The sequence below is a fragment of the Eriocheir sinensis genome, chromosome 35, assembly GCF_024679095.1.
Source record: "Eriocheir sinensis breed Jianghai 21 chromosome 35, ASM2467909v1, whole genome shotgun sequence".
Taxonomy (NCBI): domain Eukaryota; kingdom Metazoa; phylum Arthropoda; class Malacostraca; order Decapoda; family Varunidae; genus Eriocheir; species Eriocheir sinensis.
In genome coordinates, this window is record NC_066543.1 from 8,651,360 (window position 1) to 8,675,191 (window position 23,832).

At 43.9% G+C, this 23,832-nt stretch overlaps 1 protein-coding gene across 1 annotated transcript in view; it reads right to left on the minus strand.

Moving 5' to 3' along the window:
- The window catches only part of LOC127007553 (lachesin-like), a 61,396-nt gene that overhangs the window by 28,070 nt on the left and 9,494 nt on the right, over positions 1-23,832 (minus strand). Inside the window, exons 2-4 of the mRNA XM_050878723.1 lie at positions 7,013-7,068; positions 5,702-5,912; positions 2,971-3,129 (exon numbers count right to left, since the gene is read on the minus strand). Coding sequence (XP_050734680.1) covers positions 2,971-3,129; positions 5,702-5,912; positions 7,013-7,068 — 426 coding nt within the window. The remainder of the gene's footprint in view (positions 1-2,970; positions 3,130-5,701; positions 5,913-7,012; positions 7,069-23,832) is intronic.

The following is a 23,832-nucleotide window of genomic DNA, read 5'->3' on the forward strand; positions in this document are numbered from 1 at the left end:
CCTCACGTATATTGGTTATTTTGAAGGGTTCCAGATAGTTTCCTTATATGGTGATAATGTCAGTATCCAAAGCTCACCTATACCAAGAAATGCCAGTTATTGCAGCTCAGAACGCAACAGCAGCTTCTAATCATATCTTGACACTTTCGTTAAGTTTCACACGCGTCATTTCTAATCACTTTTATCTTGCCCTGTTTGCGCCATACTGTTATTAACGGAGGCAATGGATGAGTGGTAGAGTTATTATCCTGTAAAGTGGTTCACAGAATGCTCGCAGGGGACTGAGTCTGGCATGCTGAAATGATTTTTATTTATAATTATCTCTAAGAAGTGAGCAAGAAAGAGAGAGCGTGTTAGTTTGCGAATTTCTGCTTTACCAAACACTATTTTTTTCTTGTAAGAGCTGATGTTTTTTTGTTTTCTTTTTTTGTATTCGTAATGTGGCGATTTTTTTTTTTCGTAAGGGACTGGATTCCTATAATTTCATTCTCATATTTACAAATGAATTCCTCCCTTTTTCCAATCTCCAGTTATTGGTTTACGTTCTTAAAATTAACAATACGTACGCTTTTTTTCTTGAGAGAGAGAGAGAGAGAGAAATCAACATAGCCCTACACATAACTTATTAATAACTTCAGAACTTTTATTTCGTTCTCTTTTACGAAGCTTATTTGGCGCCCGCGGATGTGTGTGTGTTGGGGGTGGTGGTGGGTATTTAGGTAGGCAGGTGGGTCGGCGGGCATCATGTACGGCAAGGGAGTGTAATATTAATGCAATAACCTGAAAATGTTGATTAAAATGTGGCAGCCTTGAAGTGTGTGTGTGTGTGTGTGTGTGTGTGTGTGTGTGTGTGTGTGTGTGTGTGTGTGTGTGTGTGAATTATATTGTATAATATGTTAGCCTTTTTATACTATTCCTTTATGTCCCTGTGAGATCTACTCTACTACTACTACTACACCGCTACTACTACACACGTCTACTACTAATTCACACACTCATCACCCTTCTCACTTATCACCACTTGTTCCCCCACCCGTATAACTCTCACCACCACTACCACTACCACTACCACCACCACCACAACCCCTCCTCCTCCTTTTCTCACTCCTTACGTCCACAATTCTTTACAAAGCACACTATCATTTTCTGTCTCTTGGCGCCATTAAACGGAGATATTGTAGCAACAGCTGGAGAAGGAACCCTCATTCTTTCCTCTCTCCTCCCTCCCTTCCCTCCCTCCATTCCCTCTCCTCCATGTCCTCGCTGCCCCTCCCTTCCACATGTGTCCTCAACTTTTCTTTCCTTCCTCGTGGATTTAATTTTTTTCTTCATATATTTTTTTCTTTTCTTTTCTGCTCATTACATGCAAAAATAGACTGACACACACACACACACACACACACACACACACACACACACACACACACACACACACACACACACACACACACACACACACACACACACACACACACACACACACACACGTTAAATAAGAGGACGCAAGAGGGAGAGGGAGAAAAACGTACTCTGACAGGTTAATTGATTAACCTTGAGAAAGTAAAAAAAAAGCTCATTCCTTTGTGGTAATGATTGTTGAGATGGTTGTAAATGGTTGTGGTGGTGATATTATGACTGATGATTGTTGCGATGGTGGAGTTGGCTGTTGTGGTGGAGGGGAGGATGATGCAAGTGGGTGTTAGATGTATTGGAGGTGATGGTGTAGAGGCTGGTGGTATTAAAATTGGTGGTGGGGAGTTTGGTGGGGCTGGGATGTGGTAGTGTCAGTGGGGGTGGTGGTGGTGGTGGTAGTGCTGTTGTTGCTGTTATTTGTGGTGGTAGTGGTGATAGTGGTAGAGGGTGGATTTTTGGTGGCAGTGGTGATGGTGGTGGAGGGGTAGTGGTGGTAATGGCAGTGTGGGGGGGGGGGATGATGGTGATGGTGGTGGTGGTAATGATGGAGGGTGGATGGTTGTTGTTGGTGGTGATGGTGGTGGAGGGGGCGTGGTGGTGGTGGTGATGGCAGTGTGGGGGGGGGGTGATGGTGGTGGTCTGGGGTTGGAGGTAGTGGTGTTGTTGAGGAAATATTCCCTCACATGAGATGGAAAATGAAACTGCAGGAAAATAGTTCAACAAAAATTGCAATAACTGAACCAACATAGTTCATTAAATTACGTCCCGTTTATTACGACTCCCAGACCAGGAAGCTCATACTGCACGCACACACACACACACACACACACACACACACACACACACACACACACACACACACACACACACACACACACACACCACTATCTAGCTATCTATTTATCTATCTATGTCTATATCTACTTTCTCAAACGCCTGACTCGAGCTTATTTCATTCTTGGCTCCTGTAACTAAACTCTGTAAATATGAATTTAAAAAATGTCAGTTATTTTTTTTAACTCAAAACGCCAACGGCCGTTTCCAAACTATTTTTCACTTTCGTTAAACCACATTTACTTTACTCCTGATAACAAATTTCTTGGGTTATTCGCTCCACACTAGCCGATGAACTTAATATATATGGTGTAGATACGTGCACGCAAAGGGAATTTATAGATAATTCATAGGGAACGAGATCTGTCCGGGTGATATTGTTGAAACTGATGTCATAGGAATAGACGAGCAAAGATCTTGTGGTGAAGGTGTATTGTTGTTGCTTTTTCTTTCCATTCAGATCGTTATATTTCTATATATCTATTTGTGGCTTTGAGCTGCCTCCTGTGCTGTAAAATCAAGAGAGTCCGATACTCATTTGAATGACTCTGCCTGTCGAGGACTTGATGTGAATGGTTGTTGCCCTTTCACTTTTCCATCCATATTTCTAAAACGAACTTTTTATTCTAAATATACTTTTTGCCACTGGGCTGCATCCTTTGCTGTAAAAAAAGGTATCCGATACTTTTTAAAGGTATCGTATATTTTTTTGCATGACTGTACCTGTGGTGGACTTGTTGACGGTGATGTGCTGGCCGTCCTCCCGCTTCCAAGTGACGGTAGGGCGCGGCGACCCCTTGGCGCGGCACCGCAGCTTGATATCGTTCCCCTCCTGGGCTATGACGTCGCCGGAGCTCTCGTTGTCCACGATGTCGGGGGGGACTGGTTTGGGTGGGGAAAAGGGAGAGAGGCGTCAGTACAGGGGCGGTATGTCAGAGAGGACTGTCAGGGAGGAGGGGGAGGAGAAGGGGGGAGAGGCGTTAGTGTAGGGGCGGTGTGTCAGAGGAGGATTGGTAGGAAGGAGGGAGAAGAAGGGGGAAGAGACGATAGTACAGGGGCGGTATGTCGGGGAGAATTATATAGTTGGGAGGGAGAAGAAGAAGGGGAAGAGAGCGAGTTAGTGCGTGTGCGTTATAATGTGAGGGTCTGGAGGTGGCGAGAGAGATGATAAGGGAAGGATAAAAAATAAGTGTAATGAACTGTAGTGGTGGTGGTGGTGGTGGTGGTAGGGTTAGGGTAGTGGTGATGAGCGTGGTAGTGATGGTGGTAGCAGTGGTAGTGACAGAGTGGTAATGATAGTGGTTCAAGTGGTGGTGAGCATGATAGTGATGGTGATGATGCTGGTGGTTGTGATTAGGGTAGTGGTGTTTATTTTGGTAGTGGTGATAACAGTAGTATAGGCAAGAGATGAGTGAGTCTGGAAAGGAATGAGAGTGACCAGGAATGTATACCAGTGAATGAAGCTGGTAGTGGTGGTGGTGGTGGTGGTGGTTATATGAAGTGAGGAAGAGAATGTGGGAGAGGAATGTGTCGAGATGCAATAAAACGCGACGGAATGAAGAAAGGAAGTAGCACCGGGAGATTATTATGATTTTTAGATTACAAAAGACGGGGAACGAGGACTGCGGAGAGGACGTTGCGGAGGAAAGGAGGGAAAAATAGAGGATATTACGTCCAGAATTAAAATAGACGCGCTAAAAAACTGGGAAAATATTAATTTCATTAACACACGAAAGAATTAAATAAATACTATTAAAAAAAAGGTCCTCGCCTCATAATTAACAGACAGGCAAAAAATGAGAGAGAGAGAGAGAGAGAGAGAGAGAGAGAGAGAGAACTCCTTCATCCTAAAAACAGCCATCGACAGTTAATTAAAGAAACCAACTCAACCTTAATTACACCCCAACATTCCTCAACCGCAACCAGCACCTTTGACCCTAAAATGAAAAAAAAAAAAAAAAAATCGTAGGACCTCTTTACACATTCCTCACTAATAACCAATTCCTGTATGTTACTTATCCCTTTCAATATCACCACATCTTCTCTACCCACAGCCACTACCACTATGTCTCACCACTATAACCCCATACAACTACTACACCCACCACCACCACCACGTCTCACCACTACATCTACCTCAACAACCACAGCTATTTACCTCCTCCCCACCAATATTGCTTCCACCATCACAATCACACCCACCACCACGCCTCACCACTACATCTACCTCGACAACCACAGCTATTTACACCTCCCCACCAATATTGCTTCCACCATCACAACCACACCCAGCACCACCTCGCCTCATCACTACTTCCACCTCGATAACCACAGCTATTTACACCTCCCACCAATATTGCTTCCACCATCACACCGCACCCAGTGTTACCTCCTCCCCCACCACCTCGCTCATCACTACTTCCATCACTTCTACCTCGATAACCACAACTGTTACACTCCTCCCCTCAATGTGCTACCATCCACCAATCACACACCTAGCACCACCTCATACTCACACTACTTCCACCTCAGTAACCACTATTTCTTACACTCCTCCCACCACTATTAGCTTCCACTATTACTACCAGGAATACTGTGATGGCAATGATTTCTGAATAAGCGTAAAACAGGTGAAGGAGACTATATGAAGGCGATAATGACAATAACAGAAACATGAAATAGGAAAATAAAAGTTAGAGAGAGATAGTAAATAAACAAACACTGATAGAATAGATAGATAAATTAAACTGGAAAATATAAACCCACCTCACCAATACCGATAAAAACAGTAAAAAACAGACGAGAAAAAGGAGAGTAAAAGATTAAATGAATGAATAAATAGATTAGATTTGATAAATAAATAAAAACCAACTTAACACTGAAAAGACAGTAATGAAACAGATGAGTAAAAAGGAAAAAACTAAAGAGAAATAGCAAATAAACACGAAATGAGTAAATAATAAATAAAGTGATTAGAATTTGATAGTTAAGCAATAACCCAACTTGCCTACACTGATCAAGACAACACGAAACAAAAGTAAATGAATAAATAAATAAAACGGGAAAAAATGAAGTGAAAATATCAAATCAACAAATACTTAATGAATAGATAAATATATTAAAATTTGTTAGATAAATAAAAACCCAACTTGCTCACACTGATAAAGACAATAAAACAAATGAAATAAAGAAAAACTAGAAAAACTGAAGGGAAGTACCAAAATAAAAACAAAAACACCATATAAATAAATAAAAGAAAAAAATAACAAGTAAATCACAAGCAAAAATAACAAACCCGAAATTGACCTCTCTTTTGGCTACTCTTTGCTTTTTACTTTTGTGGGAGCGGCGAGTAGCGGGCTTTTTTTTTTCACTCTTTTTGTTGCCCTTTGATGTAAAAAAAAAAAAGTAGAAAACAATGACGGATAAACAAAAAAAAAAAAAAAATACTAACCGACGACTGTGAGGTATCCCGCGATGGTCATGGCGGAGGCGGTGTTGATCTGGCACATGTACTTGCCAGTGTCCGTCTCCCGCACGTCGCGTATGTGCAGGAAGTAGGTGTTCTGCCTCTTGTCCCGGCTGACGGTGATGCGCTCGTTGCGGGTGATCACGTGGTTCGACACCGTCAGGATGGCAGAGTTCTCGTAGTGGATCCACGCCACCTGCGGAAGGGTCGTGACGGGGAGAGAGGTCAGGAGGAGAGGAGAGAATAGGATTTGAGTGGAGAGGAGGAGGAATGTAGAAGTAGTAGTAGTAGTAGTAGTAGTGATAGTAGTAGTAGTAGTAGGAGGAGGAGGAGGAGGAGGAGGAGGAAGAGGAGGAGAGGAGAGGAGAGAAGAGGATTTGAGTGGAGAGGAGGAGGAGTGTAGTAGTAGTAGTAGTAGAAGTAGGAGGAGGAAGAGGAGGAGAGGAGAGGAGAGAAGAGGATTTGAGTGGAGTGGAGTGGAGTGGAGTGGAGTGGAGTAGTAGTAGTAGTAGTAGTAGTAGTAGTAGTAGTAGGAGGAGGAGGAGGAGGAGGAGGAGGCGGAGGAGGGAGAGGAAGAGTCCATCCTTCCATCTGTCTCTTCATCTCATCCTCTACCTTTCACATACAAACTCATTCAACCATCTCTTCACTCATCAGTTCATCCATCCATCTTTCACTTCATTTCCTCACTCATCCTGCCACCTACAAACTCATTCAACCATCTTCAATTATCAGTCCCTTCATCCATCTGTCCATCTCTTCACCCATCGTGTCACCCACAAATTCATCCAACTATCCCTTCACTCATCAGTTTATCCTTCCATTCGTCAATTCATCTCGTTACCTATCCTGTCACCCACAAACTCATCCAACCATTTCTTCATTCATCAGTCCACCCTTCAATTTTTTGCCCATCCTATCACCCACAAATTCAACTGTCTATATTCCCATCTTGCTATTCATCTCTTAATCCACTCTGTCATCCATAAACTCATCCAGCCGTCTCTTCAGTCTTCTCTGCACCATATTACCACTGCAGCTGCGGCGCCATGACTTGAAACCCCAATCAATCAATCAACTTCTCACCATCAGTCCCTCCTTCCATTAGTCAATCCCTTCGCCAACCCTTTCACCCACAAACTCATCCAACACCCTCCTCTCATCGACCCATCCTTCCACCTGTCAATCTCTGCACACATCCTGTCAACCACAAGCTCATCTGCACCCAGCTCCCGCGTCTCACTGACCTTGTGTGAGCTGAGGTTGTCCACTCTGCAGGCAAGCGGACGTTCCTGCCTCCGAGACTGTCTGGTTCTGGATCTCGGCAGGAAGATGGGGTCCTGACACCACACCTGGGGGAGGCAGGGTGTGGGGGGCAGCACCTGGGGAGGAGGTGGAGGAGGAGGAGGAGGAGGAGGAGGAGGAGGAGGAGGAGGAGGAGGAGGAAGATTACCAAAGGGAGACATAGGACAGGGAGTACGAAAGGGAAACTGTATTCGAGGAGGAGAAGGGAGAGGAAGAGGAGACCGCGTACGAGGAGCAGACATAAGGTCATGGAAGAGGAAGATGAGAAGGAGAGGAGAAGCAAGAGGAGGAGGAGAAGGAGGGAGAAGAGAAGGAGACGCACGAGTCCAAAGAGAAAACACAAGAGAAAGAGGTCATGGAAGAGGAAAAGGAGGAGGAGGAGGAGGATGAGGGAGAGGAGGTGGAAGAGGAAGAGTGCATGGGCCAGACATAGGGGAAGAAGGTCATTGAGTAGGAGGTGAAGGATAAAGAGAATGAGGAGGGGGAGTAGGAGGAGAAGGATCAAGAGAATGAGGAGGAGAAGGAGGAGTAGGATAACGAAATAGGACTAAGGAAACAGAGAAGAACGAGGATGAACAAACGGAGAATTAAAGAAAAAGATGCGGAGAAGGACGAATAGAAAGACATGAATATAAGGAACAGAAATGAAAATACACTGAATGAATGCGATGAGAAAAGAAAGGAAAATAATGAAAAGGAAGATTAAATAAATGAAAAGAAGGGTCAAGAAGAACAGACAACGAAGGAAAAAGGAAAAAGAAGAAGGATGATAAACAGAGAAACACTAGAGGAATAGTAGAAGAGATAATAGGAAACTAGATAACTGAACTGTGGTGAGTAGATGAGGCAGAACAGGAGGAGGAGAAGGAGACGGCGAAGGAGTAGATGAGAGAGAGAGAGAGAGAGAGAGAGAGAGAGAGAGATGAGAGGAACAAAGAGATAGCAAAATTCATATGCAAGGAAGAGGTGGATGAACAAGAAAGAGGCAAAGAGGGAAGGAAAGTGGGATGGGAAGACAAGGATGAGAGAAGATCGAGACGAGATGAAGGAGGAGAAAGATAGAAAGAAGAAACATGGAAGAGCAGGATTCATATGCAAAGAGAAGAAGGGGACAAAGGAAAGGCACATAGGGAAATAGAGAAAGTGGAAAAAAAGGATGAATAGATGAGTAAGGAAGAAAGGAATGTGAAGAGGAAACAAGGAGTGAATGTGAAGAGAAAGAAATGAATGAGAGACAAAGAGACATGAGACAATAATAACCAGGATTGGAAGCGAAGGAAAAGGAAGGAGTCGGGAATAAAGGAAAGGAAGATAAAGGAATGTGTGAGAAATAAAGAGACATGAGACAATAATAACCAGGATTAGAAGCGAAGAGAAAAGAAGGAGTTAGGAATAAAGGAAGGAAAGAGAAAGGAAAGAATGAGGAATAAAAAGACGGGAGACATAGCAAGGAATGAAGGCAAAGATAAAGAAACGAATAGGAAGTGAAGGAACGTGAAAAAGAAGCAAGGAGAAGGAAGAAGAAAAAAAGATAAAGCAAGAGGAAAAAATAAGAGGAAAGTGGAAAGGGGTGAATGAAGAATGAAGTGACGTAAGGAAAATCAAATAGACTCTCGAAAGCAAGCACACGCAATTGAGAAGAAGGAGAAGGAGAAGTAAAGGATGGTTACGAAGCATACTCATAACATCAAGCGACCCAGCAGCGGCGCCATACAGGGTAAACCACTTAATAATCTGTCCGCCACTTCACTACATGACCCTAACAATAACGGAGTGCTCGAAAATAAACCGCATCCGTGTCTTCTAGGGGAAACCTGTGTAAAGACGATCGAAGGCCAAGCAAGATAAGCTTTTGATAATGTATGTGAGATGATCTGCATGATTTCTCTCTCTCTCTCTCTCTCTCTCTCTCTCTCTCTCTCTCTCGCTTTCTAAAGGAGGGAAGTCGGAAGGAAGGGAAGAAATAAGTTAGCATTGGTAGAAGGGTGTGATTGAGAAGGGGAAGGGGAGGATGTAAAGACGTAAGGAGAGGAATGAAGGATGCTGTAGAGAGGGAATGACTATTGGAGAGGAGGGAGTGACGGGAAGAATGAGACAGGGGAAGGAATGAGGGAAGAGGAAGGAGAGAAGGATTGAGGGATGGAATGTAATTTTATTTTGGTGTGTGTTGTCTTTTTGTTTTTGTTTTTCATCGTAAATATACAGTTTTAAGCTCAAGGTAGTTTTTAAGACCAGGTAAAATCAACACTTAAATAGTCGTCGTAGGAAATATCGAACGCCTGCTGATTTCTATTAACTTAAGTCAGCAACAATTACTTCATGATAAAATATAACAGAATCCACTCATGAATAGGGGGATTTAATATTGTAACCTTAGTGTACTTTTCTTTTCTTTTTTACTTTTAATCTACTTAGTTGCCTCTTTTTTTCTCTCCCTCTCTTCTCGTTTTTTCTCATCTCTCCACAACCTTCCTCCACTCCCTACTTAGGACTTTCTTCTGCCTGCATCCGTCATCCCTCTCCTCGCTCTCTCCCTCTCACCTACGTCTCCCTTTCTCCATCTGTCTCTCTCTCTCTCTCTCTCTCTCTCTCTCTCTCTCTCTCTCTCTCTCTCTCTCTCTCTCTCTCTCTCTCTCTCTCTCTCTCTCTCTCTCTCCCCCCTATATTTTTCACCCCATCCCAGCCCTTTCTTCTCCCCACCATCTTTGTCTTCATCCTCATCCCTCTCCGCCACCTCCCTATCTCTTCTACAACTCTCCCTCCCTCTCCTTCCTTCCCCCCTCTCAACACCATTTCCTTGTCTACGTTTTCATCACCCACACTTTCTTTCCCTTCTTCCTTCCGTATATCTCACCACCTTATCCCTCCCTCTCCTCCCTCTCATCTTTCTCTCCCTCTCCTCTCTTCTCTGCCTCCTCGCCCCTCTCCTCCTCTTCCCTTCTCCCCTTGAAGATTGACGTGTTGTGTGATGGGTGACGTGATGAGGGAGGGAGATGAAGGGAAAGATGGGAGGCGAAGAGTAGGATGGGAAGTAAAGAGGAAGATGAGAGATAAGAACATAGGAGGTGCGAAGGAATATGAAGGATAAAGAGGAGGAGGGAAGGAAAGGTGATGAGTAGGATGAAGATGGAAAGGTGGAAGATGCTGGCAAGGGAGATGAAAGAGAGGCTTAGCAGTGATGGGCAATATGGGAAATGAAAGAACGGACGGTGAAGGTGAAATGAGGTGATGGGTAGGAAGGTGAAGGGGAGATGAAGGGTGAAAAAGACAGTGGGTGAAAGGGTGGAAGGATGGTAAGGAAAGGGTGATGGGTAAAGGGATAGGGATAGGAAGTACTGAGCAAAAAGAAGGTTAGGGATAAAAGGGAGAATGGGGAAGTGAAGGAGGAGGTCTGTAGCGAGAGGGGAAGGTGATGGCGTAGAACAAATTGGGAAGAAATGGAGAAAAAAATGGCAAGTGATGGAAAGAGTAATGTTAAGAGACACCCGTGATACATTTTTTTCTCCTTTTTCCATTAATATCTCCGTTTCCTCTGATATTGTTTTTATTTTTCCCTCATTCCTTCATTCTTTCCTTCAATAACTCGCCGGTCTGTCTCTCCTCCTTCCCTCCTCCTCTCTCTCCACTTCCTTCCTCCTCCTCTCCCCAGTTCTCTACCCTAACCTTCCTTCCTCTCCTTCCTTCCTTCCTTCTACAAACAACCCCCTACCTTCTTCTCCCCACCTTCCTCCCACTTGCTACCTTCCTCCCCTTCCTTTTCCTTCCTTCCTCCTTACTTAACAGAGACATAGTACGATTCTTACCCCGTCAAGATGCAAGACCAGATTTAGGGAGAGAGTGTTGGAAAGTGGAGAATTGCTCATAAGGAGGAGAGAGAAAGAAAGGAGGAGGGAGAGGGAGGAAAGGGGAGAAGTGGGTGAGGGGATGCAGGATATGACGGAAGGTGCTAATGTGTCTAGGAGAAAGCGGAAGGAAAAAACTGCCACTGGAGGAAAGAAATGGATGGGTGACTAATGTAATATCCTCTCACTGCTGACAGGAGGCGGCAGAGAGTGTGCGAGGGTGAACAGAATGAATGAAGAGGGAGGAGAGAAAAAAGGTGCTCCAATCTGTATTACGTGCGAGAGAGAGAGAGAGAGAGAGAGAGAGAGAATCTGTTTATATATAAGAACAACATTTGTAAACGCATCTTCCCTCTACCGTCCTCTATACATTTATCTATCCGTAAACCTATCTATCGGCCTTGTGGTAACCTGGAGAATGAGATGGAATAGAAGGAGGAGGAGAGGAAGGATGAGAGGCCCGAACGCTGTAATAGCATAAAATATAACACTGGAAGAATGCAGAGTCAGGCATAATAAGCGGACCACACAATATCCTGCCAGAATATTCCTGTCTTGGGTAACAGAAGGGCTACAATCTTCCTTCAATAGAGGAGGAGGAAGAAGAGGAGGAGGAGGGAGGAGGAGGAGGCGGAGAGCGGAGAGCGGAGAGCGGAGGAATAACAAGGGCGAAAAGAAGAAATAACAAAGAAAGAGTGAAGGAGAGATGAAAAGAATGAGATGGAATGAAGGAAAAGAAGACTAGAGAAGATAGCCGAAGGAGAACATGAGGAGGAGGAGGAGGAGGAGGAGGAGTAGGAGGAGGAGGAGGAGGGATTGAGGATAAAGGAGGTGAAAGGATAAAAGGACAAAAGAAAACAATGAAGTGAGAAAAATGAAAAGAGAATGAGGAAGAACAGCAAAAAAAGTAAAGAAAAAAATGTAGAAAATACAGAATAGAGAATAAGGTAAAGAAAGAAGGTTGGAAGTGTTAAACAAGAAAATATTTGCGTTACAGAATAAAAGCAGAGAAGGAAAAATTTGGAAGAAAGAGTTATGAGAAAAGGAAGGAAAGGAGGTGAGAAGCGAAGTAATAACATAAGTAAAAGAAATTGTAAAAGAGAGAGGGAGGAGGAGGAGAAAGAAAGAGGAAGGAGGGAGGAGGAGGAATAGGAGTGGGAAGAGGTAGGAGGAGGAAGAGGAGGCGGTGGAGGAGTGGAGGAAACACACACAGATTTTCAATGGAAACATTTAATGAAATTTCTGATAAATGGCTCAATATATCAGGTGTTAGCTGGGTGTATGCACCAGTGTGGTGGTGGTGGTGGTGGTGGTGTGGTGGAGGTGAAGGGACGATGGGGTAATTGATGGTCCTGGCGGTGGTAGCAGTCAGCATGTGGTTGGATACTAGTTAAGCCTCCATCCCTTCCCTTCAGTGGTGAACCCTCTTCACACCACCTTACTTCTTACTGACTCCCACATACAGTCTTGTCCCAGATCGAACTTTTTATCCTTCTGAACTCGCTCTTCTAATACTATCGAAAGTATAAGCGATAAGAATACTGTAAAAATCTCCATATGTTCAGTTCTTTTTTTTTTATATTTATTTATTTATTTTTTGTTCCGGCCATCAATCACATCTCTCATTACGAATCTTTTTACCATTCGCACCAGCCACCGCCACACGCCAAGGTATCGTCCCTCACAGCTGCTACTCTGTCTCTCCCTTCAACGCAGGTATGGGGCCTCCCTCATGAAGCTTGTGCGTAAATATCCTCCTCTTAATATCTGTCGCCTGAGCCCTTCAGGTGGAAAATTATTCTAAGGAAATATTTTCTTTAATGAAATTCCTCAAGTTGGAACTCTGAAGAAATTGCTTATATAAACATTTTGCTCGAGAATGAATAACAGAAAATATCAACTTGGTGTGTGTTTATAATAACATACGTTATATAAATCCATATGTGAGAGAGGAGTAGATGTATAGGGAAAAAAATAGAGAAAACATGGAACGGAAAATTATTCATGTAAAAAATATTACTTTAGTCTACCCAAACGAAGTGTTCATCTAACGGCTCTCTTGCTTGACTGGATTCCTCATTAGTTTTCATTAAAATTTTAGATCTATTACCCGTACTGTTGGGTTACATGTGTTCATTAATCTGTTTTAATTAGAGCACCTCTCATGCCAGATGGTTACAACAAAGAATTTCCGGTAAATCACGTGCCATATTTAGCACAAGCTTAATGATCAACAGTAGGTCTCTTAGGAAAATTTCTTCCAGATTGCGTCGACCCTCATATGGCTAGATGACAAGAGTGTGTATTTCCGGCGGAACCTAGGTGGTGATGCGGTAAACTCTACGGACACAGCCCAACACGTTTACATTACGAAACCGCTCTTATTGTGGACAATGCGAACACTCCAGAACAGAGTAAATTCTACATCAATACATTAATCGTATGTTATCAGGACGAATGATAAATACGCTGATCTTCGAACGGAAATGGAAACAGGAGTAAAAGGGAAAAAAATGAAAAATAAATAAATAAAAGGAAAAATGGACATATGATAAGAAAGGAAACTAGGACACATAAGAAAAGAACGAAACAAACAAGGAGGCGACGACATTTAGAGAGAGAGAGAGAGAGAGAGTCAACGGACAAATTAGAAATAACTACAACAAGAAGGAAGTAACAAAACTATTACTAGGCAAGAAAAAGTAATTACGAAAATATATCAGTGTATTAAAACCTTAATATCATGTGTGTGTGTGTGTGCATGTGTGTGTGTGTGTGTGTGTGTGTGTGTGTGTGTGTGTGTGTCACCGTCAGTATTTCTATTAGCTACATGAAAATATGCATCTCTCTCTCTCTCTCTCTCTCTCTCTCTCTCTATCCTGCTATATGGTCCTCCTTTTCTTCTCCTCCCTCCTCCTCCTCCACCTCCTCCTCCTCCTCCTCCTCCTCCCTCATCATCATCATCATCCTCCTCCTCTACCTTCTCTCCTCCTCCTCCTCCTCCTCCTCCCTCCTCCTCCTCACACTTGGCAGAAACTTTAGAACTTTCTTACCTCAGTGAAAAAAGCAAGTTTATTGGACTTTAATGATTCAGCCCTTTTTTATTGGAGAGAGAGAGAGAGAGAGAGAGAGAGAGAGAGAGAGAGAGACATAAGACAGACAGACAGATAACCAACAAGTCATACGAATGGACAGACAGACAGACAGACAGATAGAGAAAGACACCCACATATAGAAACTTCAGAAAGAAAGAAAAATAAACAAACAAATAAGCACTAACCAAACACACACACACACACACACACACACACACACACACACATACACACACACACACTTACAGACAGAACCAAACAAGTAAATATCCCCTCCCTCGCTCCCTGCTTTTCCCCCCTCTTCTTATTTTCTTCCTTTTCTCCCTGCTTCTTCCCCTTCTCTCTCTCCATCTCTTCCTTCGACTCCCTTCCTTGCCCTCCTCCCTCTCCTCCTCCTTCTCTCCCTCCATCTCCCTCTTTCTCTTCCTCCCTCTCCTAATCCATCTCTTTCCCCATCTCTTCCTTCTCGTCCATTTCTCACCCTCCGTCTCCCTTTTCTCTCCCTGATTCCCCTCCCTCGCCCTCCTTCTCTCCCTTCTTCCATCTCTCTCTCTCCCTTCTCCTCCCCTAAAGACTGACCCTCAAAGAACCTAACAATCCTAAAGTAACACAGCATAATATACTCTCTCTCTCTCTCTCTCTCTCTCTCTCTCTCTCTCTCTCTCTCTCTCTCTCTCTCTCTCTCTCTCTCTCTTTTTATTTCATTCATATGTTTTAAATTGGAATGGTTTTGTCTATGATGCTTTAGAAGAGCAGCTGAGACGAGGAGAGGTCTAATCACAGTCTACACCATCACCAGCTGCGATAGAGAGTGAGTGAGGAGGAGAGAAGGAGGAAGGAGGAGGAAAGGAAGGAAGGAGGAGGAGGTAATGAGGAAGGTTGCGTCTCATAATGTTTCGTTTGTCTTTCCTTGTCCTCCTTACACACACACACACACACACACACACGCACACACACACACACACCATATTACATTTCGTTCTTATTTGTAATCTCTTTAATACTAGTGGAAAGAAAGATAATGCTAATAGTGATGATTTGGAAACTTTCTAATATTTCTTGATCCCTCATGAGTACTTTCAGGTACGGATAAGTAACATTTTTCATTTGTATTGTAATGACCTGATTTCTGCCGCTTTTGGGGCTTAACCCGTCTGCTGCGATTGGCACGGATTTCGCCTTCACTGGTAGCCTGGTAACGTATACTCCCAGGTCTTTCTCAGCCTGTGTGGTGGATAGTGGAGTATTTCCTATGTGGTATTGGTGTGCTGGTTATCCCCTCCCAAGGTACAGGACTTTGCATTTTCTTCATTTAATTGTAGCAGCCACTTTTTGTTCCATTCCTGTAGCTTGGTGAGATCTACTTGTAGGAAATCCGCAGTCAAGTGGTTAACAGTGACGACATCTTGCGAATAAGTGTTGAGGGTAATAAGTTGTTACCGAAAGAAGAGATGCGAGGAAGGATAAAATATGTGGGAGCGGTGAGTAGCAGGCTTTTTTTCCACACTTTTTTTTTTTTTGCCCTTAAGCCGTCTCCGTTGTTGTAAAAAAATGTAAACGTTGGGATGAAAGGTTAGGGGAAAGATGAAACGGACCATTATTAATTCTCTTTCCATTAACTTGTGATTTCTTTTAGTGATAGTATTGGCTCTCTTAACTACTTTGCGAACTCCCATTGCTGCCTCACACCTACTGCGTATTTTTAGACCTCAGCTTTCTTCCGTTACCTCATTCCGTTCTCCTAAAAGACTCCTGGCCACGAGTTATGCGTTTGGTAATTCATCATTGTTCTTTCGTCTCGCCATTACCAGGAAGCCTCCACGAACCCCCATCCTGTACCCACAAAACATAAACCATATATATTACCTCCTACTTCTTTATCCATCACTATAACATCGATCATTACTTTACCTACAATTTATCCATGCATCATTTTTTTTTCTTCTCCTCTCTCCACAATCCAGAGCAACATTTTTCTTCTTTTTCCCATGAACCATAACACCCACAACAAGTTACCGTACTTTCCTCACTAATTAGCAACTTTCTTTTCCGTTCCCATCATTATCCACAACCCAATAATACACTTTTCTTCTCCATCATCGACACCACTCACAACAACTTGTCATTTTCTACTCCCATTTTATTTACGTTCTTTTCCGTCCTCTTCTTAATCCACAATCCAAAATAACCACACTTTTTTTCTCTCCTCCATCATCACACCACTCACAACAACCTGACATTTTCTTCTTCCAGTTTATCTACGTTCTTTTCCGTCCTCTTCTTAATCCACAATCCAAAATAACCACACTTTTTTTCTCTCCTCCATCATCACACTACTCACAACAACCTGACATTTTCTTCTTCCAGTTTATTTACGTTCTTTTCCGTCCTCTTCTTAATCCACAATCCAAAATAACCACACTTTTTTTCTCTCCTCCATCATCACACCACTCACAACAACCTGACATTTTCTTCTCCCAGTTTATTTAGGTTCTTTTCCGTCCTCTTCTTAATCCACAATCCAAAATAACCACACTTTTCTTCTCTCCTCCATCATCACACCACTCACAACAACCTGACATTTTCTTCTTCTAGTTTATCTACGTTTTCTTCCGTTCTCTTCTTAATCCACAACACAAAACAACACTTTTAAACGTTTTCCCCATTAAATTGACTCTCCTAACAACCTGTCAATCCTACTTATTTTCTTATGTGCTTCGATTTTCGTTTACTCTCATTTATCTACCTTTTTACATCTCCATCTTCATCCCCAACTCCAAAATAACAAACCTTTTTCGCTTTTCCTCTCTCTCTCTCTCTCTCTCTCTCTCTCTCTCTCTCTCTCTCTCTCTCTCTCTCTCTCTCTCTCTCTCTCTCTCTCTCTCTCTCTCTCTCTCTCTCTCTCTCTCTCTCTCTCTCTCTCTCTCTCTCTCTCTCTCTCTCTCTCTCTCTCTCTCTCTCTCTCTCTCTCTCTCTCTCTCTCTGGATACTCTCTCTCTCCTTCCCTCTCTCTCTCTCTCCCCTTGTGCCCTCCAAGGCTCCTCAGGTGGCTGGTAATTAAGGGATGCTACACCTTCGCTGGGATTACTTCGGCTTAAAATAATTACAAAACTTCGGCCCTAAACAAGAAAGTATATGCGCGGTCAAGGCTGGCGGGAGCTTTGTGATATACATTTTTTTTTTCGTTTCCGCTAACTCTCCCAAGTCTGAGGAAAGGGGTAAGACGGGGAAGAGTGGCGAGGGAAGGGATAGGGTGAGGGTAGGGAAGGGATAGGGTGGGGGAGTGGGAATGGGAAGGGGGAGAGAGGGGAGGATCTAAGGGGAGGAAGATGATGATGTTGCAATGTGGATGGTTTGGATATGTAAGGGAAGAGAAAGAGAGGGAAGGGTAAGGAAGGGGATGGAAGGGATGGGAATGAAATAACAGGGAAGGGAGGGAATGGGATGGGATGGGATGGGATGGGATGGGATGGGATGGGATGGGAAGAGAAAGGAAAGGAAAGGACAGGATAGGAAAGTTAGGGAAGGGAAGGAAGGAAAGGGAAGGGAAGGGAAAGAAAGAGAAAGGAAAGGAGGTGATGAAGGAGGATAGGAGTCGCAGAGAGAGAGAGAGAGAGAGAGAGAGAGAGAGAGAGAGAGAGAACAGAACAGAACAGACGAGAGACTGCCACACATCCCCCACAAACACGAACACCACTGAAAATTATACCTGTGGCCACACCTGAGGGACACGACATTTCAGGTAAGAGGCAATGCATCGGTAATCACAGGCCACCTCGTCAAGCTTTTTTCTTTGCCATGAGCTCTGGGAAGGCTACTAGGCTATTCTTTTCAAGCGGCGAAGCGAGAAAAAGAGGGTAATATTTAAGAGGAGGAGGAGAAGAAGAAGAAGAAGGAGGAGGAGGAGGAGGAGGAGGAGGAGGTAGAATAGAAATTGGGCGTTAAGCAGGACCACGAGTAGTAATTGTAGCAGTAATAGTAGTAATAGTAGTAGTAGTAGTAGTAGTAGTAGTAGTAGTGACAATATATATAGAAAGAGAGTAATCAATAATAACAGCAGGAGAAGGAGAAGGGATAAGAAGAAAAGAGAAAGACGAGACCTAAGAAGGAGATAATCGTATTCCCGTTGTAAGGAGAGGGTTGTTAGGGGGGAGCGCAGCGGTGTGGCTCTGGTCTGGCTCTCGGTCTGGCTCTTCGGCGGCACGCGAGCAACAGAGCCGAATAAGGCGTGTGTGTGTTTTTGTCGAGGCCTGGCACTCTCTCTCTCTCTCTCTCTCTCTCTCTCTCTCTCTCTCTCTCTCTCTCTCTCTCTCTCTCTCTCTCTCTCTCTCTCTCTCTCTCTCTCTCTCTCTTTTCTGCTACACTCTGTCACCTTTCCTCTTTTCATCCACACACACACACACACACACACACACACACACACACTCACACACTGGGCTATAATTTCTTGGGATGTATTGGACAATCTCATACACGCCTCCACTGCCGACTCTCACCCTCTCCCACGCCCTCCTCTCTCTTCCCTCACTCGCCTATACAACTTCCTTCACCCCTTTCATAAGTGGACGAGGGAGCGGAGAGGGCGAGGGAGGGAGGGAGGAAGGCAAGCATCTCGTCGTATGCTGCTCCCCTATTTTAAAATCTTTCCTATTTGCTTTCGGAATAACTTATATGTAAATAGAGGGAGAGGGGGAAGAAGAGGCCCTAGGGAGGAAAGGAGGAATGGGAAGAGAGAGAGAGAGAGAGAGAGAGAGAGAGAGAGACGCTGTAATGAGATGAGAAAGAATGAGAGTATTTTTTGTGTGTATGTTTGTGTATTTGTGTAGAGAGAGAGAGAGAGAGAGAGAGAGAGAGAGGAATATCTAATATATTGATACTTTTTTCAAATATAGCGTGTAAATTAAATAGTAATACAATAACCTCATCTCCACAGAACAAAACTAATCAATAACAATAATTAAAGAAAAGAACATAAAAAAAACAATATAACGTCAACCACACGCAAACAAACAAACAAATAAAATCGAACACACCTAAAATATCCGTTTAGAAGGAAGGAGGAGGAGGAGGAGGAGGAGGAGGAGGAGCTGAGGGGGTAGGAGGGGAAAAGAAGGATTGAAAGGAAGAAGGAGTAGGGTGAAGGGGGAGGATATTGGCCCAACTCTATGGAACCCGGAATTAAATTATCACTCAGGTAAAACAGATTATCTCATTAAAGCGCTCAAGTAATATTGGCGTATTTTATAATGGGGGGGAGGGAGAGATGGAGGGAAGGGTGGAGGGTGGGAGGGAAGGGTGGAGGAAGGGTGGATGGGTGATGGTAAGGAAGGAGGCAAGAGAGAGGAGGAGACAGGAAGGGAGAGAGAGATAAGGTGAGAGAGGGAGAGAGAAATGAAGTGTGAAGGTTACATTGAGAGGAATTAAATTAGGATAAAGCAGTAGGGGAAAGGGAGGGAAGGGAAGGGAAGGGAAGTGATGTAAAGTGAAGTGAAGGGAAGGGAAGGGAAAGGAAGGGAAGGGAATGGATGAGAAGGGAGAGGAAGGGAAGGGAATGGATGAGAAGGGAGAGGAAGGGACGGGAAAGGAGAGGAAGGGAAGGGAGCAGAGGGGAAGGTGAAGGATGGGGTGGTGTGGACAGGGATGGGAAAGGAAGAGAAGGAACGTAAATGGGAGGGATAGGATGGAAACGGAATGGTAGGGGAAAAAAATAAAGGGAAAGGAAAGAAGAAAAAAGGAAGGGAAAGGAAAGGATGCGAGAGGAAAGGACAGGAAAGGGAGGGAACGGAAAAGAAAAGAATCGAAAGGAAAGGAAAAGAAGGGAAGGGAATGGAAAAGAGGAGAGAGAAAGGAAAGGAAAGGAGAATGCGATGAAAATTAAGATATCAAAAGATTAATGAGGAAAACCTGTAAAAAGTCATTAAAGAAAGAGATTCAGATAAAGAGATGTATCAAAAAAGTACACACACACACACACACACACACACACACACACACACACACACACACACACACACACACACACACACACACACACACACACACACATAGATAAATATAAACATACATACAAACAAACAGGAAGAGACAAGGTGATAAACGAAAAAGAAAAAAAAAGAAAAGATGCAAGAGAGGAAGACAGATTATCAGACAGAAAACAAACCATTTCCACAAACTTGCAGAAAGACAGGAAAACGAATGAATTGAGGGACAGATAAAAGACTACAAGATGGGTAGCTACTGTGTGAGGGGGTGGGAGGGGGTGAAGAAAAGGAAGAGGAGAGGTGAAGGGGAGTGATGAGATGTCAGGAAGGGAGAGTAAAAAGAGAAGGGAAGAGAGAAGAGTGAGAGATTAGTAAGGGAATAGTAATAAGGTAGTAATAGTTATAGTAATAGTTATAGTAATAGTAATAAGGTATGCGATGGTAGAAAGAGTCAGGGGAGGAGGTGAGGGGTATGGGGTGAGGGATGAGAGTAAGTGGATAGTATGTGCACTTGTGCAGCGGTATGAGAGGGAGTGTTGGATAAGACTGAGGGAAAAGGGGTGAGGGAGAGTGGGAAGAAGGGGGAGATTAGACTGAGGGGAGAGAGTGAGAAGGAATGTATAGGGAAGAGGGGAGAGGGTCAGAAGGGAAAGCTGGGATTGAGGGAAGAGAAGGAAAGGGGAGAGGTAGGGAAGAGGGTGAAAAGGGAAGGACTGGCTTGAGGGAGGGTGAGAGGAAGGGATGGGGAGGAGGAAGAGGATGTGAAGGAAAGACAGGGTTGAGGGAAGAGGGGAGAGGGAAAGGTTGGGGAGGAGGGAGAGGGTGTGAAGAAAGACAGGGTTGAGGGAAGAATTAGAGGAAGGGATGGGACAGAGGGCAATGGGGAGGGTTGTGAAGGGAAAGATAGGGGTTAGGGGAGTGGGTGAAACGGAAGGGATGGGGATGAGGGGAGAGGATGAAAAGGAATAGATGGGGAAAAAAGGAAAGGATGAGACGGAAAGGATGGGGAGGAGGGAGAAGATGAGAGGGAAAGAACAGGGAGAAAGGGAGAGGATGTGAAGGGAAGGACAGGGTGTAGGGGAAAAGGGGAAGGAGAGGTGGAGGAGAAGGTGTATAGGGAAGGACAGGGTTGAGGGGTGAGGGCGAGAGGGCGAGAGAGCAGAGTCAAGGGAGAGTCATCAGTCACGGTGTGGCGAGGCAGCGAGCAAAGTGTGGAGGTGTGGAGAGGCGTCATCAATCACGGCCAGGTGAGGGAGGGTCACCTGCCTCACCTGGGAGAGAGAGAGAGAGAGAGAGAGAGAGACCGATCGAAGACAGACAGAACAGTGATACAGAAAGATACAGACCGAAAAAAATATATACAGAAACAAATATACAAAATACAGATAAATGAGAGCTTACTGACAGACCGGTAGACAGACACAGACACAAACATACACATACACATACAGACTTACAGATAAAGAAACAAAGAAAACTAACAAAGTAGAATCATTTAAAAAACACATAGGCAACAAAGACCCCAAAAAAACATACATACAGGGTACACATACACACATACATAAATACATGCATACATACCTATCTGCATACAGGCATACATACATACATACATACAGAGAGACAGACGGTGAGACAGTGAGGAAGAGATAGTTTTTGAGGCGAGACAGAGGGACAAGGAGAGAATCAATGGTAACCCGCGGAGGAATCGGACACAGCTGATGGAGGAGAGATATACATAAGGGGTGGAGAGAGAGAGAGAGACCATATTTGTAGCTTCTTACGGTTTCAGACCATATTTTACGTAGAATTTCAGATGATTGGCGTATGCTGCTCTAAGAAACTGTGGAGGCATACAAACAAATAAACGTAATTAGTCCTTCTTCTTCCCTCCTTCCTTTCTTACCCTCCTCCAGTCCCATCCTTCCTTCTCTTATTTTCCCTCCCTCCCTCCTTCTGTACCCTCCAGCTTAGTATCTTTCCCCTACTTTCTCTCCTTTCTTCATTCTTTACCCTCCACCTTCATTCTTCTTTCCCCTATTTTCTCTCCGTCCTTCCTTCGTTCCTACTTTCTTCATTCTTTACCCTCCACCTTCATTCTTCTTTCTCCTATTTTCTCTCCGTCCTTCCTTCGTTACCCTCCTCCTCCCTAGCCCTGAGAGACACATAACGAAGTAACGAGCGTCTCAGGGGAACGAGAAACACCTGGGACGCATATAACGAAGAGTGGAATGATCGACCTTGGAATGCGTTAGTCAGAAGAGATTAGATAGTTAGTGAACTTTATACATGTCAACTGATTCGAGTACACGTGTTTTGGTGTGTCTTATGTACAGTCAAGGCAAGGAGGTATTGTCAGACGCTTCCATTCCTCACATCAACAGTTCCAAAGGCCGAGAAAGAGATCAGTCGCGTTCTAATGAGGGTTTTTTGGAGGTTCATGGCACAAAAGAATGATCAGACTACCAGGAGGGTCATAAAACTACCTCTGCAAATGCCTAAAACTCCTACGAAAGCCTTGTCAAATCTGTGTGAGCTGGGGCGCCGGAAATGTTAACGAGTACGGGCATCGTTCACTTAATCAATTCGCGTTGCCCGGAACAGATTGGAACAGAAGGAGAAAAATAAGTTAATGAGCGATATCTACCTCTATACTACCTCTATACTACCTCTGCAAATGCCTAATACTCCTACGAAAGCCTTGTCAAATCTATGTGAGCTGGGGCGCCGGAATGTTAACGAGTACAGCCCTTGTTCACTTAATCAAATCGCGTTGCCCGGAACAAATTGGAACAGAAGGAGAAAAATAAGTTAATGAGCGATATGGAAGAAGCTTGATGCGACTTCATGTCATTGTTCTTCCAGCGGTACTTGGCTTTAAGTTGATCAATTATTAGCGTCTTATTGTCAACGTAAAATCATACTAGAGATAAAGATTGTTACTGAATTGTTGCGGAACGATATTGAGGAGGCTTGATCGGCTTCCACGCAATTTATATGTTTTTTTTAGAGAGAAAATGCGGTAAATGTTGACTGATGGCGTCTTAGCATTACCAGAAATAGTGATCTGAATAGGAAAAAAAAGGACGAGATAGTGATTGGCGTTTTCTGATGTAGCTTCATTTTTTTTTCTTTACTTTTTTTATTTGGTTTGCATAATCTTTACCGGGAAATACGCAATACCGTTTTTTTTCTAATGTCTGTATTCAATCTTTCCCTTCCTCCTGTTCTACTTCTAAACCGATTCCTGCGTCACCAACTTGCACGCCACCTACCGACAGCCTCCCGCGTGACACTATTCCACCTCCTTCACTACACGCTGCTTCACGTATGACACTTATTCATTCCCACTCGTTCACACCACACCTACATCATCACCGTTTCCTCCTTCTGCACCTCCTTCAGCAATACTTCACACGCCATCTCTTCCGCCACATCTTACGTCACATTTTCCACCGAAGCCACCCCATCTTACATCATCGCCAAGACTACATCCAACATCACATCCTACACCTGCTCCTGCTTCACTTCTTGCGCCTTCTTCACCACCTCAAACAGCTTATCCTGCAGTCACGCCACTACGCACAGTCTTCTTCTTCTTTTACTCCTCCTCCTCCTCCTCCTCCTCCTCCTCCTCCTCCTCCTCCTCCTCCTCCTCCTCACGATCAAAGCCTCGCTGCCTCAGAACACGTTGACAAGTTTTCAAAGTATTTTCTTATAAAACAACAGCCATAAGACACGAGAGAACAATATTCATTCTCTCTCTCTCTCTCTCTCTCTCTCTCTCTCTCTCTCTCTCTCTCTCTCTCTCTCTCTCTCTCTCTCTCTCTCTCTCTCTCTCTCTCTCTCTCTCTCTCTCTTTTATTAAGCGTGAAACTTTTGATCGGGTGTAA